The sequence below is a fragment of the Bufo gargarizans genome, chromosome 2 (genome assembly GCF_014858855.1).
Source record: "Bufo gargarizans isolate SCDJY-AF-19 chromosome 2, ASM1485885v1, whole genome shotgun sequence".
Taxonomy (NCBI): Eukaryota; Metazoa; Chordata; class Amphibia; order Anura; family Bufonidae; genus Bufo; species Bufo gargarizans.
In genome coordinates, this window is record NC_058081.1 from 168,319,488 (window position 1) to 168,332,519 (window position 13,032).

At 44.7% G+C, this 13,032-nt stretch overlaps 2 protein-coding genes across 3 annotated transcripts in view; both read right to left on the bottom strand.

The window, feature by feature from the left end:
- Positions 1 to 3,181, bottom strand: part of RAB27A (RAB27A, member RAS oncogene family) — an 81,981-nt gene extending 78,800 nt beyond the window's left edge. For both annotated transcript variants that reach the window (XM_044279673.1, XM_044279670.1), the window contains exon 1: positions 3,065 to 3,181. The gene's annotated coding sequence lies outside the window, so the exon portion shown is untranslated. The remainder of the gene's footprint in view (positions 1 to 3,064) is intronic.
- A 7,779-nt stretch (positions 3,182 to 10,960) lies between these two features.
- On the bottom strand, positions 10,961 to 12,566 carry LOC122925732 (E3 SUMO-protein ligase ZBED1-like). The gene is made up of 2 exons (XM_044277080.1): positions 12,095 to 12,566; positions 10,961 to 12,003 (listed from the first exon to the last, which is right to left on the bottom strand). The coding sequence occupies exons 1-2, from the start codon at positions 12,564 to 12,566 to the stop codon at positions 10,961 to 10,963; spliced, it is 1,515 nt and encodes a 504-aa protein (XP_044133015.1).
- Between the last annotated feature and the right edge of the window lie 466 nt (positions 12,567 to 13,032).

Below are 13,032 nucleotides of genomic sequence, written 5' to 3' on the forward strand. Positions count from 1 at the left end.
CCCTAAATGCAAATGTATGGAGTGGGCTGCTTTGGTGAGCCAGTTCCATATGCGGCAGGTGACGGCTCCTCAGGATAGGTCATCATTATCACATCGGCAGGGGTTCGAGTACCAGACCCCCGAAGATCACCCGTTTCAGGGACTTGAATGCAGCTGAGCTGCAGCTAGGCAAGGTGACGGATGTACGGTGAAGTCACTGGCCTGCTGTCCCGGGTGTCGCACCCCTGCAGATCTGATATTGATATCAATATTCAATATCTTCTCCTGGATAATAATAATTATTAATAATATTAATAATTTAGTATATTATTATAATATTATTATTATTATTATTATTATTAATAGGTCATCAATATCATTTCCCAGATAACCCCTTTAATCATTTTTATGATAGTGCTAACACCACTGAGTAAAGGTACATACAGTGAATACAAATACAAAATTTACAATTCAAATGAAATGCTACAAGTTCCTTACGAATCAGGGATCTATGGCAACACAACCTCTTCACTATCCTCAATCATCACAAGGACTACGAGTGAAGAACAAGCTTGGAGCTTCATTTACCTCACTTCATCATCAGCGTCATCATTCCAAAGAAACAACCCCTAAGCAAGACAAATAACTAGATTTCAACTTGCAACACGGGGATCCAGTGTCGGACTGGGGTGCCTAGGGGCAACCAGTAAAATGTATTTTGGGGGCCTACCGTACAGATACATTCAAATATGATAAATATTATAACAAGTTTTTTATATGACCATAGGCTGGTTAAGAGGCTGTACATTAAATCTATGTATGTAGTACAGCAAGTCTACTGTATTATGTGCCACTTGAGACTAGGGGCTCACCTTGCTCAGGGGCCCACCAGGGGATTCACCTGCGCCCCTGTGGGCCAGTCCGAGCCTGCAAGGATCCGTTTTTTTAATTACTACAAAATTAGCAAACATGAATTATAATGCAATAGCATCATGCATAATGAAAATAACGATTTCATAGTAGTAATACATATTGACACATCCCCACCTTGTAAATAAGCCCTGTAGCAGTCTCGTGATCTACCTGCCTAAGACACTGTGAGAAATTAGGTACATGTCCCAACAACCTAAATTTATCCCATCCACAGAATCAGCAGCATAGTATTTTTTAAGATGGTTTTATGGTTTTTATTTTATGATATTTTAAACATCCATTTTTTTTTTACATTTTCCTACTCCTATAGGAGAAAAAAAAGGCGTATGAAAAACAACATACCCAGAGCAAACTGTGTTTGGGAAAAAAAAAAAAAAAAAGGCACAAACTCCAAAAAAAGAAGTCAATGCTATGGAGAGATTTATCATGGGCTGTGTACAAGATTTTTGTCAGGGGAAAAATAATAATTTTTTTCAAATTTTGGCACAAGCCATTTTTCTGCTAAAATTAGCAACTTTTTTGATACTTTTATTTTCCACCTAGCAGAAGGGGCGTGTCCTCCTCAGCACAACAGCTTTATATCAATTTACACCAAGAAATTGGCAGATCTGATAGCAGAAATCTACGTCAGCTCATAGCTATGCCAAGTTTATTAAAGGGCGTCATGGAATTGATGAACTCTCCTCTATAGGTCATCAATATCAGGTCGGTGCTGATCAGCTGTGTGAAGGGGTCATGGCACTAGTCTTCATTGTAACTACAGCTCCTAATCCCATCAGTCGGACCCCCGCTGATTTGATATTGATGACCTATCCTGAGGACAAGTCATCAATATTACAAAACCGGACCCTTTAGGCGTCTGCCTAGTTTGTCACGTCTTACTTGAATGAATTTGACTACGACTGGGGTATGAAATGCCGCTGTGTCGCACTGCGCTGTGTACGTAGTGCCTGTAATGTAACATCTGGCTGTGGTGTTTCTGAGCTAAAACAAAATGCTGTAAAAAGAGAAAGAAAAAGACACAAAAATGCGGTGTGTGAATAGTGTCCAAGAGGCTGCCTCACAAAACACAGTTATCCCTTATCTGCAGGATGTGTGTCTGACAGGCACTGGGGACCCCACTGATCACATGAACGGGGATTCTGTTCCTGCTTATAAATGGTGCGGCAGGTCGCCCTTGTGCGCTGTCACTCCATTCATCCCCAATGGACTGGACATTCAAATAGGGGAAACAGAGTGATCAGCAGGGCCCAGCGGTCAGACCCCCTTCCCCCCCAATCAGACTTTCACCCCCTACCCTGTGTAACACATAATAAGCATCCATTCAGACACCAGCCTTTGGCACTCCGCATCGCTGTGCGGAGTTGCGGACCCATTGACTTCAACGGGTCCATGATCCACAAGATACGGCAAAAAATAGGACGTGTCTAAAGTTCGGGTTATCGAAGAATCGCGTTATGGATTCCGCTACCACGGACCATAACAGAATTTAGAATCCATAACGGGATACTTCGATAACCCAAACCTGAACTTTAGACGCCGAACTTAAAACACAAGTTCACTCAACACTAGACGTGTCTTATCATTTGTAACGCAGCCACACAGACACTGGGGGGGCACACGAAACGGCTTCCATATGCTTCCGGGCCCTATACTTTCCCGCATCTTGTGGATCGCAGACCTGTTGAAGTCAATGGGTCTGCACCGAGATGCGGGGTGCACACGGCTGGTGTCTGTGTTTTTTGGATCCGCAAAATGGGCACGACCGCATATACAGACCCTAAAGCAACAGGATGGACCCATTATAGCATAGTCTTTCATTCCATAAACCACGATGCCAGCATCAGTAGTTGCAAGGCAAAACCTGGAGTGGAGCCTAGAGAAACACAAGTAATACACCTGTGGACAGAGGGACAGGACACCCCCATTCTCAGGGTCAGAGGGGTCCTTGAGGTCAGCCCCCCACTCATTGTTACAGCATAGCAATGCTCTGCCAGCAGTGACTTGTGTAGAAGAGCTGCATATGGTGCCTGCCCCCAGTGCACCCTAAACCCCCCCAGAGCCGCCCGTCCAGACGCCCCTCCTCAGCCCCCACCAGTGCACGCTGGGAGTTGTAGTGCTTGGAGCAGGACATAAGTCCCCGGCCTCTCACCTCCAGAGCCCGGGTCAGCGCCGTCCAGGTCCCGGTCACCGCTCTCGCCTTATTAGGCTGCAGAGCGCATTTTACATTGAGGCACATCACTTCCCGAGCCGCCGCCAGGCCACGCCCCCAGAGGCGCTGCCCATAGGTATTGTATGGCCGAGCATGGCGACCTACCTGCCGGCTAAGTACCTGACTGCTATAGATTTCTCTGTAAGATACAGTACCGGTGTCCTGCCCAGTATAACTGTTTTTGAGACTGTGGCCACAAATAAGGTTGACACCACTTACAAAATGTGCAGTGGCGCAGCGTTGTCAGCACAAGCCATGTATTGCGCCCCCTACCCTGTGGACACGCCCCTTTTGACCTACTTGCAGTCCTATGTAACGCCACAGATAACAGTGATAACTGTCACCAGGAGGTAGTGCGCACAGTACTTGGACGTAGAGGCGCTTTTACGCCCTTGCCAGCGTCAGGGAACACAACGAGTCAGGCATGGAAAAACGCCTGGCACGGACAGGAGCTTTCATGCCACAGATCCCGGCACAGCGCCACTCTGGCCCAACAGCGGACGGGTCTGAATGGCTCGTGGGTGAGGCCCCCATGCCAACAGGTGTTTTTTGTTGAGTCGTGAAGCACCTTGCCACCCCAGCGCCCGTGCAGCTGGCCAAGAAATGATTCAAGCTGTGAAAGACAGAGAAGGTGGGCCTGCAACTCGGATGAAGCCCGGTGTCCAGGAGAGAATTAAAGGGATATTCTGTCCACAAGCCGTTATCACTAGTGTTGAGCAAACTTGTGTTTTCAAGTGCGGCGTACAAGGTTCCGGTTATCTAAGAATTCCGTTATGGATTCCGCTTCCACAGACCACCTGTACCCCTGTGGGCCAGTCTGAGCCTGCCTATGACACTGGCTGACCTGTTACATGTCCGCTGGCGGCTGAAGGCATCTGTGTTGGTCCCATGTACATATCTGCCCGCATTACTGAGAAAAACAATGTTTTAATATATGCGAATGAGCCTCTAGGAGCAATGGTCAGGCAGTGAAAACATCAGGATGTCTGGTCCTGTCCATCACAGTGCAGAGGGCACAGCAGTTGCACAGAGAGCAGAGCCTCTAGGTGTAACAGCAACACCCCCGTTACTCCTAGAGGCTCATTTGCATATATTAAAACATTGTTTTTCTCAGCAATGTGGGCACATACAGGGAGTGCAGAATTATTAGGCAAATGAGTATTTTGACCACATCATCCTCTTTATGCATGTTGTCTTACTCCAAGCTGTATAGGCTCGAAAGCCTACTACCAATTAAGCATATTAGGTGATGTGCATCTCTGTAATGAGAAGGGGTGTGGTCTAATGACATCAACACCCTATATCAGGTGTGCATAATTATTAGGCAACTTCCTTTCCTTTGGCAAAATGGGTCAAAAGAAGGACTTGACAGGCTCAGAAAAGTCAAAAATAGTGAGATATCTTGCAGAGGGATGCAGCACTCTTAAAATTGCAAAGCTTCTGAAGCGTGATCATCGAACAATCAAGCGTTTCATTCAAAATAGTCAACAGGGTCGCAAGAAGCGTGTGGAAAAAAGGCGCAAAATAATTGCCCATGAACTGAGAAAAGTCAAGCGTGCAGCTGCCAAGATGCCACTTGCCACCAGTTTGGCCATATTTCAGAGCTGCAACATCACTGGAGTGCCCAAAAGCACAAGGTGTGCAATACTCAGAGACATGGCCAAGGTAAGAAAGGCTGAAAGACGACCACCACTGAACAAGACACACAAGCTGAAACGTCAAGACTGGGCCAAGAAATATCTCAAGACTGATTTTTCTAAGGTTTTATAGGACTGATGAAATGAGAGTGAGTCTTGATGGGCCCGTGGCTGGATTGGTAAAGGGCAGAGAGCTCCAGTCCGACTCAGACGCCAGCAAGGTGGAGGTGGAGTACTGGTTTGGGCTGGTATCATCAAAGATGAGCTTGTGGGGCCTTTTCGGGTTGAGGATGGAGTCAAGCTCAACTCCCAGTCCTACTGCCAGTTTCTGGAAGACACCTTCTTCAAGCAGTGGTACAGGAAGAAGTCTGCAAGGTAAGAAAAACATGATTTTCATGCAGGAGAATGCTCCATCACACGCGTCCAAGTACTCCACAGCGTGGCTGGCAAGAAAGGGTATAAAAGAAGAAAATCTAATGACATGGCCTCCTTGTTACCTGATCTGAACCCCATTGAGAACCTGTGGTCCATCATCAAATGTGAGATTTACAAGGAGGGAAAACAGTACACCTCTCTGAACAGTGTCTGGGAGGCTGTGGTTGCTGCTGCACGCAATGTTGATGGTGAACAGATCAAAACACTGACAGAATCCATGGATGGCAGGCTTTTGAGTGTCCTTGCAAAGAAAGGTGGCTATATTGGTCACTGATTTGTTTTTGTTTTGTTTTTGAATGTCAGAAATGTATATTTGTGAATGTTGAGATGTTATATGGGTTTCACTGGTAAAAATAAATAATTGAAATGGGTATATATTTGTTTTTTGTTAAGTTGCCTAATAATTATGCACAGTAATAGTCACCTGCACACACAGATATCCCCCTAAAATAGCTAAAACTAAAAACAAACTAAAAACTACTTCCAAAAATATTCAGCTTTGATATTAATGAGTTTTTTGGGTTCATTGAGAACATGGTTGTTGTTCAATAATAAAATTAATCCTCAAAAATACAACTTGCCTAATAATTCTGCACTCCCTGTATAAACATGGGGCCAACACAGATGTCTTCAGCCGCCAAGTGCACATGTAACAGGTCAGCCAGTTTCATGGGTACAGATCTGCTGACGGATGCCCCTTACCCCTTTGGGACCATACATGTGCGGCAGAAGTCAGCACTTTAAATATGGCACCCGCTCATGCATGCAGGAGGCGCCATAGCTGTGGATTTTCTGCTGTTTCAAAGAGCAGACATAAGGAGGATTGCTGATATTTAACCCCTCAGATTCCATGGTCAAATGTGAACACTGCATACGAGAAGTTCAGGACCTGCGAGCTCCCGCGCCCATAAGCTTGTGCCCTCTTTTCTAGTGCCTACTGCGTGCAATGATGTTCTGCTTGTGTTCCACTGTCAATTAGCAGGTGATTGCCTCCAACAGTGCGGGAGGCATGGGTGCTATTGAAGTGAGGCCTAGGCTTATAGGTAATAAGCAAGTATGGTGGTGGACACAGTGATGATGACGATAAGCGCACTCAGGAATAAGGAGCATGAGAGAAAGCGAATGCAAAGAAGCGAGTGAGCTGTAAAAGTAAATGCAAAATAGGCATAGAGGAGAGTGACCCCTGCTGGTAGACATGAGGAAACACAAGAGATTACAGCACCTGGTATTCCCAAGCAGTCTTCCATACAAGTAGGGTTGTTGCGGGTATCGAAATTTCGATACCCAATCGATACATTTGTATCGATACCGGGATTTCCATTTTTTTTATACTGGCCTGCGCTGCTGCGCAGTCTAGTATCACAGGACATGAGAGCGCTGCTCTCACCGTGCTCATGTTTACTCAACAGCACAGGGGAGAAGGAAGCAGTGTCTCTCTCCCCCCTGTGCTGCGCTGCCAATAAAGAGAGAGGGGCAGAGGAGCGGCGAGCGCATTCAATGATAGGAGGACCTTTAATGTTCGGACTTAGGCTACACAGAGCGGCGCCCAGGGATCTCCCAGCACTTACTATTATACCTGGGCGCCGCTCCGTTCTCCCGCCGTGCCCCATTACTGTCTCCTGCTCCATATGCTAATTACTATCGGAGCAATGGGGAGGAGACATCAGCTTCTCTAGTGGGCGTTCCTTCTCCCTTCGCTACGATTGGACAGCGCTACAGCCAGGGAGAAGGAACGCCCACTAGTGAAGCTAACGTCTCCTCCCCATTGCTCCAATAGTAGTTAGAATCATTGGTGGCGCAGTGCCCCCTCAAACCTCCCCCCCCCTGTATTAACCCCTTAAGGACTCAGCCCTATTTCACCTTAAGGACTTGGCCATTTTTTGCAAATCTGACAAGTGTCACTTTAAGTGCTCATAACTTTAAAACACTTTGACTTATCCAGGCCATTCTGAGAATGTTTTTTCGTCACATATTGTACTTCATGACACTGGTAAAATGAAGTAAATTTTTTTTTATTTTTTTGCATAAAAAAATACCTAATTTACCAAAAATTAGCAAATTTCAAAGTTTCAGTTTCTCTACTTCTGTAATACATAGTAATACCCCCAAAAATTGTGATGACTTTACATTCCCCATATGTCTACTTCATGTTTGAATTATTATGGGAATGATATTTTATTTTTTGGGGATGTTACAAGGCTTAGAAGTTTAGAAGCAAATCTTGAAAATTTTCAGAAATTTTCAAAAACACAATTTTTAGGGACCAGTTCAGGTCTGAAGTCACTTTGCGAGGCTTACATAATAGAAACTGTAATGGATCTCCTAGCACCCCGACCGGGTACCTCCGTCGATAGATGCTCCTAGTGCTTTCCGAGGACTCCAAGCACTCCACTTGACACCGTACGCACTGCAGACCCCACGATCCGCCGCAGCTTGGTTGGGGTCTCACCGTCCTCCACCCACGCTGGACCTACTACAAGGCTCCAGGCTCCATTGGGTGAACCTCTCCTACAGCCAGAGAGCAGGAACAGCTCTTACAAGAGCTAGTAGTTATGCCAGGGGAGTATAGCAAATCGTCAGCGTATAGCAATCCCCCAGTTTTGATCAGTTATCCAAACACCAGTCTCAACATGATGAAGGATAAAACAGGAACACTTTATTGAGGGCTACCCGCCCGTATTTATGCAGGTCCCCATCTGGTGGCCACGCCCCCAGGGGACCAGAATGGAGACTGCGACACACCGAACAGATATAACACATCCCCACAATGCATCATGGTTTCCTCCTCTGCCCCACAGACAACCGAGGAATAATCCAATTATCTCTCAGGACAAAGGGGAGATCGCCAATACACATGTGGGGACAACAGGACAGAAATCACCATTTAAACACACAATGTCACACCCTCCCAGCAACCACAGACATTTAACATATTCCCAGATAGCTCAAGTCTGAGTGCATATCATTAGGCGAATGGCACTCAGACCACACGAATACAATTAAACTAGCCATCTGGGTACCCTCACATAACAAAATACAATTCCAAAGACAGATTTAAGCTGTGCGGCCGGCCTGTCTTCTTTAAAGTTAGTATGGGCCATAATCCTGAGGCAGGAGGCTGGCAACCAGCCCCCTCCAAAACACAGTGGCGAGGCTGGTTTCGTCACAGAAACCACCCAAAAATGACCCCATTCTATAAACTACACCCCTCAAGGTATTCAAAACAGATTTTACAAACTTCGTTAACCCTTTAGGTGTTGCACAAGAGTTATTGGCAAATGGGGATGAAATTTGAGAATTTAATTTTTTTGCCTAATTTTCCATTTTAACCAATTTTTTCCCACTAACAAAGCAAGGGTTAACAGCCAAACAAGACTGTATCTTTATTGCCCTGACTCTGCCGTTTACAAAAACACCCCATATGTGGCCGTAAACTACTGTACAGGCACACAGTAGGGCGTAGAGGGAAAGGTGCGCCGTATGGTTTTTGGAAGCCAGATTTTGCTGGACTGGTTTTTTGACACCATGTCCTATATGAAGCCCCCCTGATGCACCCCTAGAGTGGAAACTCCATAAAAGTGACCCCATCTAAGAAACTACACCCCTCAAGGTATTCAAAACTAATTTTACAAACTTTGTTAACCCTTTAGGTGTTGCACAAGATTTAATGGAAAATAGAGATACAATTTCAAAATTTCACTTTTTTGGCAGATTTTCCATTTTAATATTTTTTTTCCGGTTACAAAGCAAGGGTTAACAGCCAAACAAAACTCATTATTTATGGCCCTGAGTCTGTAGTTTACAGAAACACCCCATATGTGGTCGTAAACTGCTGTACGGGCACACGGCAGGGCGCAGAAGGATAGGAATGCCATACGGTTTTTGGAAGGCAGATTTTGCTGGACTGTTTTTTTTTTACACCATGTCTCATTTGAAGCCCCCCTGATGCACCCCTAGAGTAGAAACTCCAAAAAAGTGACCCCATTTTAGAAACTACGGGATAGGGTGGCAGTTTTGTTGTTACTAGTTTAGGGTACATATGATTTTTGGTTGTTCTATATTACACTTTTTGTGCGGCAAGATAACAAGAAATAGCTTTTTTGACACTTTTTTTGTTATTTACAACATTCATCTGACAGGTTAGATAATGTGGTAATTTTATAGAGCAGGTTGTCACGGACACGGTGATACCTAATATGTATACAATTTTTTTATTTATGTAAGTTTTATACAATGACTTCATTTTTAAAACCAAAAAAATGTTTTAGTGTCTCCATAGTCTAAGAACCATAGTTTTTTCCAGTTTTTGGGCGATTATCTTAAGTAGGGTCTTATTTTTTTGTGGGATGAGATGACGGTTTGATTGGCACTATTTTGGGGTGCATATGACTTTTTGATCGCTTGCTATTACACTTTTTGTGACTTAAGATGACAAAAAATTGCTTTTTTTACACCGTTTTTATTTTTATTTTTTACGGTGGTCATCTGAGGGGTTAGGTCATGTGATATTTTTATAGAGCCGGTCGATACGGACGCGGCAATACGTAATATGTATACTTTATTTTTTTATGTAAGTTTTACACAATGATTTCATTTTTGAAACTGAGCTGGAGAACGGAAAGGAGAAACGGTGATGTGTGAACGAGCCCTTACTTATATTGCATAAAAAGCTGCACATATTTGAACGAAAAAGCCTTCAAGTTCAACAGGTTTCTTAACGGTAAACAGTTAAAGGGAACTTGACAAGTGTCATCAACTTTATGCTGCCCACACTAACAGCAGCATAAAGTAGAGACAGGTGAGTTGATTTAATCAGTCTGTGTAGTTAAAAAGTAAGTGGTTGCCCGAGAACCAACATCACACTCATTGCAGACTGGGCCTGGAATAGAGTCACGGCCACCCGAGAAGAGTCCTGGTTATTCATGAATTCCTGCTTTCCCTGCCCACCTGCTGATGACTGACAGGCTTCTACCTAGTTTTCTCCCTTTCGCTCTAGGAGAGAACTGCCAATCATCAGCAGGTGGGCGAGGAGAGCAGGAGATTATGAATAACCAGGACTCTTCCCAGGTAGATTTGACTCTTTTCAAGGCCTGGGCTGCAATGGTTATGATGCTGGTTCTCAGCAACCACTTACTTTTAGTTAATGAGAGACACACTGCTGAAATCAGCATTTTTGTCATTATTTTATGCTGCTGTGTCAGTGAGGTCAGCATAAAGGTGATGACAGGACAGTACAGTACAGGTTCCCTTTAAATATATAACAAATTGCAAACTTGCAAATCAATATGTAGTGCGAGTGCGACTGAACATCAGCCTTGCGTGCCCTTACATTTAATATCTCCTTATTGGTCCAGAGGACCTGAGCGAGCGTTACCTTCGCACACTCACTGAATAGTTTTATTAAAATACTACTTTATTGATATATCCTTTAAAATCACTTCGTGTTAGACAAGGAACTCAAAAATTTGATTAAAATTACTCAGAGAGGCCACGTCCCTTCCCTATAAACTGAACTCCCTGAGTAATTTTTTAATCACATTTTTGAGTTCCACTTCCTTGTCTAACACTATGATATATCAATAATAATATAATATAATAACAGGATATATCAATAAAGTAGAATGGAATCTCAATAAAACTATTCAGTGAGCCTCGGGTGCGTAAGTAACGCTCAGGTCCTCTGGAGTCGTCAATAAGGAGATAATAAATACAGGAGTATAGCGTTGCACGCCTCCTGAGGGGTCCTATCATTACATAATGCACTTCAGCCAAGGTTTTTCGCCAGGAACACAAGTTTGTCCACAGTCTCGGGCTTCAGTGCAGATCGGTGGCATGTTACTATATTGCCACTGGTGCTGAATGCCCTTTCTGAAGGGGCACTTGTGGCAGGAATGCAAAGATATTTCTTGGCTAGGCTTGCAACCCTGGGAAAATTAGCCTGGTGCAACCTCCACCATTCCAGTGGGTCAGCTTCTCCTTCTACATCCAGTGCCTGCAGGTAACTCTTAAGCTCAATTTTAATCGCTTCTCTGTCAGTGAGGGCAGCTGGGCCAGGCTGAGCAGATGCATTTTTTAAAAAGCTGGCCAGACTTCGTTTACTCATCTTGGGTTCTCTCTGGGCTTCTCCAGCAGCTCCTGTGCTTGTGTGTGATGGTGATGATGACTCTGTGGCAGACACAGCTTGCGTCTCTAGCAGTGCCTGAATTTCTGCTGCTGCCTTTGTGAAGATGTACTCTCTTCGGTCATCTGCTATACATGATGATCTGAAGCGTGGGTCGACCAAGGAGGCCATATCCAGGAGGTCATCAGTTGCAACGTCCGAGTACTTCTCATTTAAACACTTGAGGATGGCTGTCTTCATGTCTTTGGTCAGTTCTGTGTCAATGTCATCATCAGCTAGAGGAAGAACTGTGTTGTTTAGAAGGTGGAGCACAGGTTTGACAGTCGACACACTCACATACTCTTCTCCAGACAGAGCATCTGTAATCTCCAACAGGGGACTGAGGGTCTTGTTCATAGATTCTAGCACATCAATGTCCTGCCAAGTTGGTACCAGGTGCCTAGTTTTCCTGTCTGCTTTCAGGACCTGTGATATGGCCTTCTCTTGTTCGAGCAGCCGCTGAATCATCTGTTGTCGAGACCCCCATCTTGTTGGTGTTTCAGTGATGAGGCGGTGAGGAGGCAGGTTTAGCTCAGCCTGGGCATTAGCCATTTCTCTCTTCCTTTTCCAAGCGTAAGAAAAGGCACTCACTATTTTCTTGCATTTGCTAATGGCATGTTCAACATGAGCGTCTTTCACACTTCTCTCTAAGGACAAAATTGGAAGATATCATTAGCAGCACATCAACCCCTGCATAATGTAACTAGTCTAGGACTAAAAGAAACGTTGTCTACCTACCTATGGCGAGGTGGAGCCTGTGACCAAAGCACTGCAGTCTTGTCCAGCCGTTAATTTCCACTGCTTTCACAATATTTGCGCCATTGTCTGTGGTTATGCAGACTTGTAATTCTTCTTTAAGTCCCCATGACTCGAGCGCTTGCTTCAATCCCTGAGATATCAGTTCACCTGTATGATCCTCGGGAAAATAAGATGTCTGTAGGCATCTGCTGCACAACTTCCACTTGTCATTGATAAAGTGGATTGTGAGACTAATGTAAGGCTCCATTGTGCGACTTGACCACAAGTCCGTAGTAGTTACATAGTATTTTATGCTCCGGAGTTCATTCTTTACTTGCTCGCGGACTTTGTCATACAGTTTGGGCACTTTAGTTTGGCTAAAGTATTTGCGGCTAGGTACCTCGTAACGTGGATCGAGTGTCTTAATCATGTTCTGAAAGCAGCTTTTCTCCACTGTAAGAAACGGCACCATGTCCTTACACAGGTATAGGGTAATGGCATTTGTAATATCAATCCACCGCCAATTTTTTTTGTCATACGGAGTGCCTTTAGAAAATGCTTTCACAATATCGGTCTGCTGGTGGGCAGGGGCAGGGCCACCTTTTTTCTTTCCACTAGACTGACTGGCCGTTTGTGGAGGAGGGCGCAGTTTTTGGCACTTGGTATTCCAAAACGTGCTTCATTTTGAGGTGATGAAACAAATTGGTTGTATTCCCTCTCTTCGCAATTATTGTCGCCCGGCATAGTTTGCCGATTATATTTTTCTGCTCCACATCCGACTCCTTAAACCCAAACCAGGTCCATATGACAGACGTCGCACCGGTCTTCTTTATGAGCACCTTCGGCTCCTCCTCTTCCTCCTCCCCACATGCTGTAAACACCTCCATGAAGTTGACCAAAACAGGCACAACTTAAGTTGATCTTGATGACATATAGGG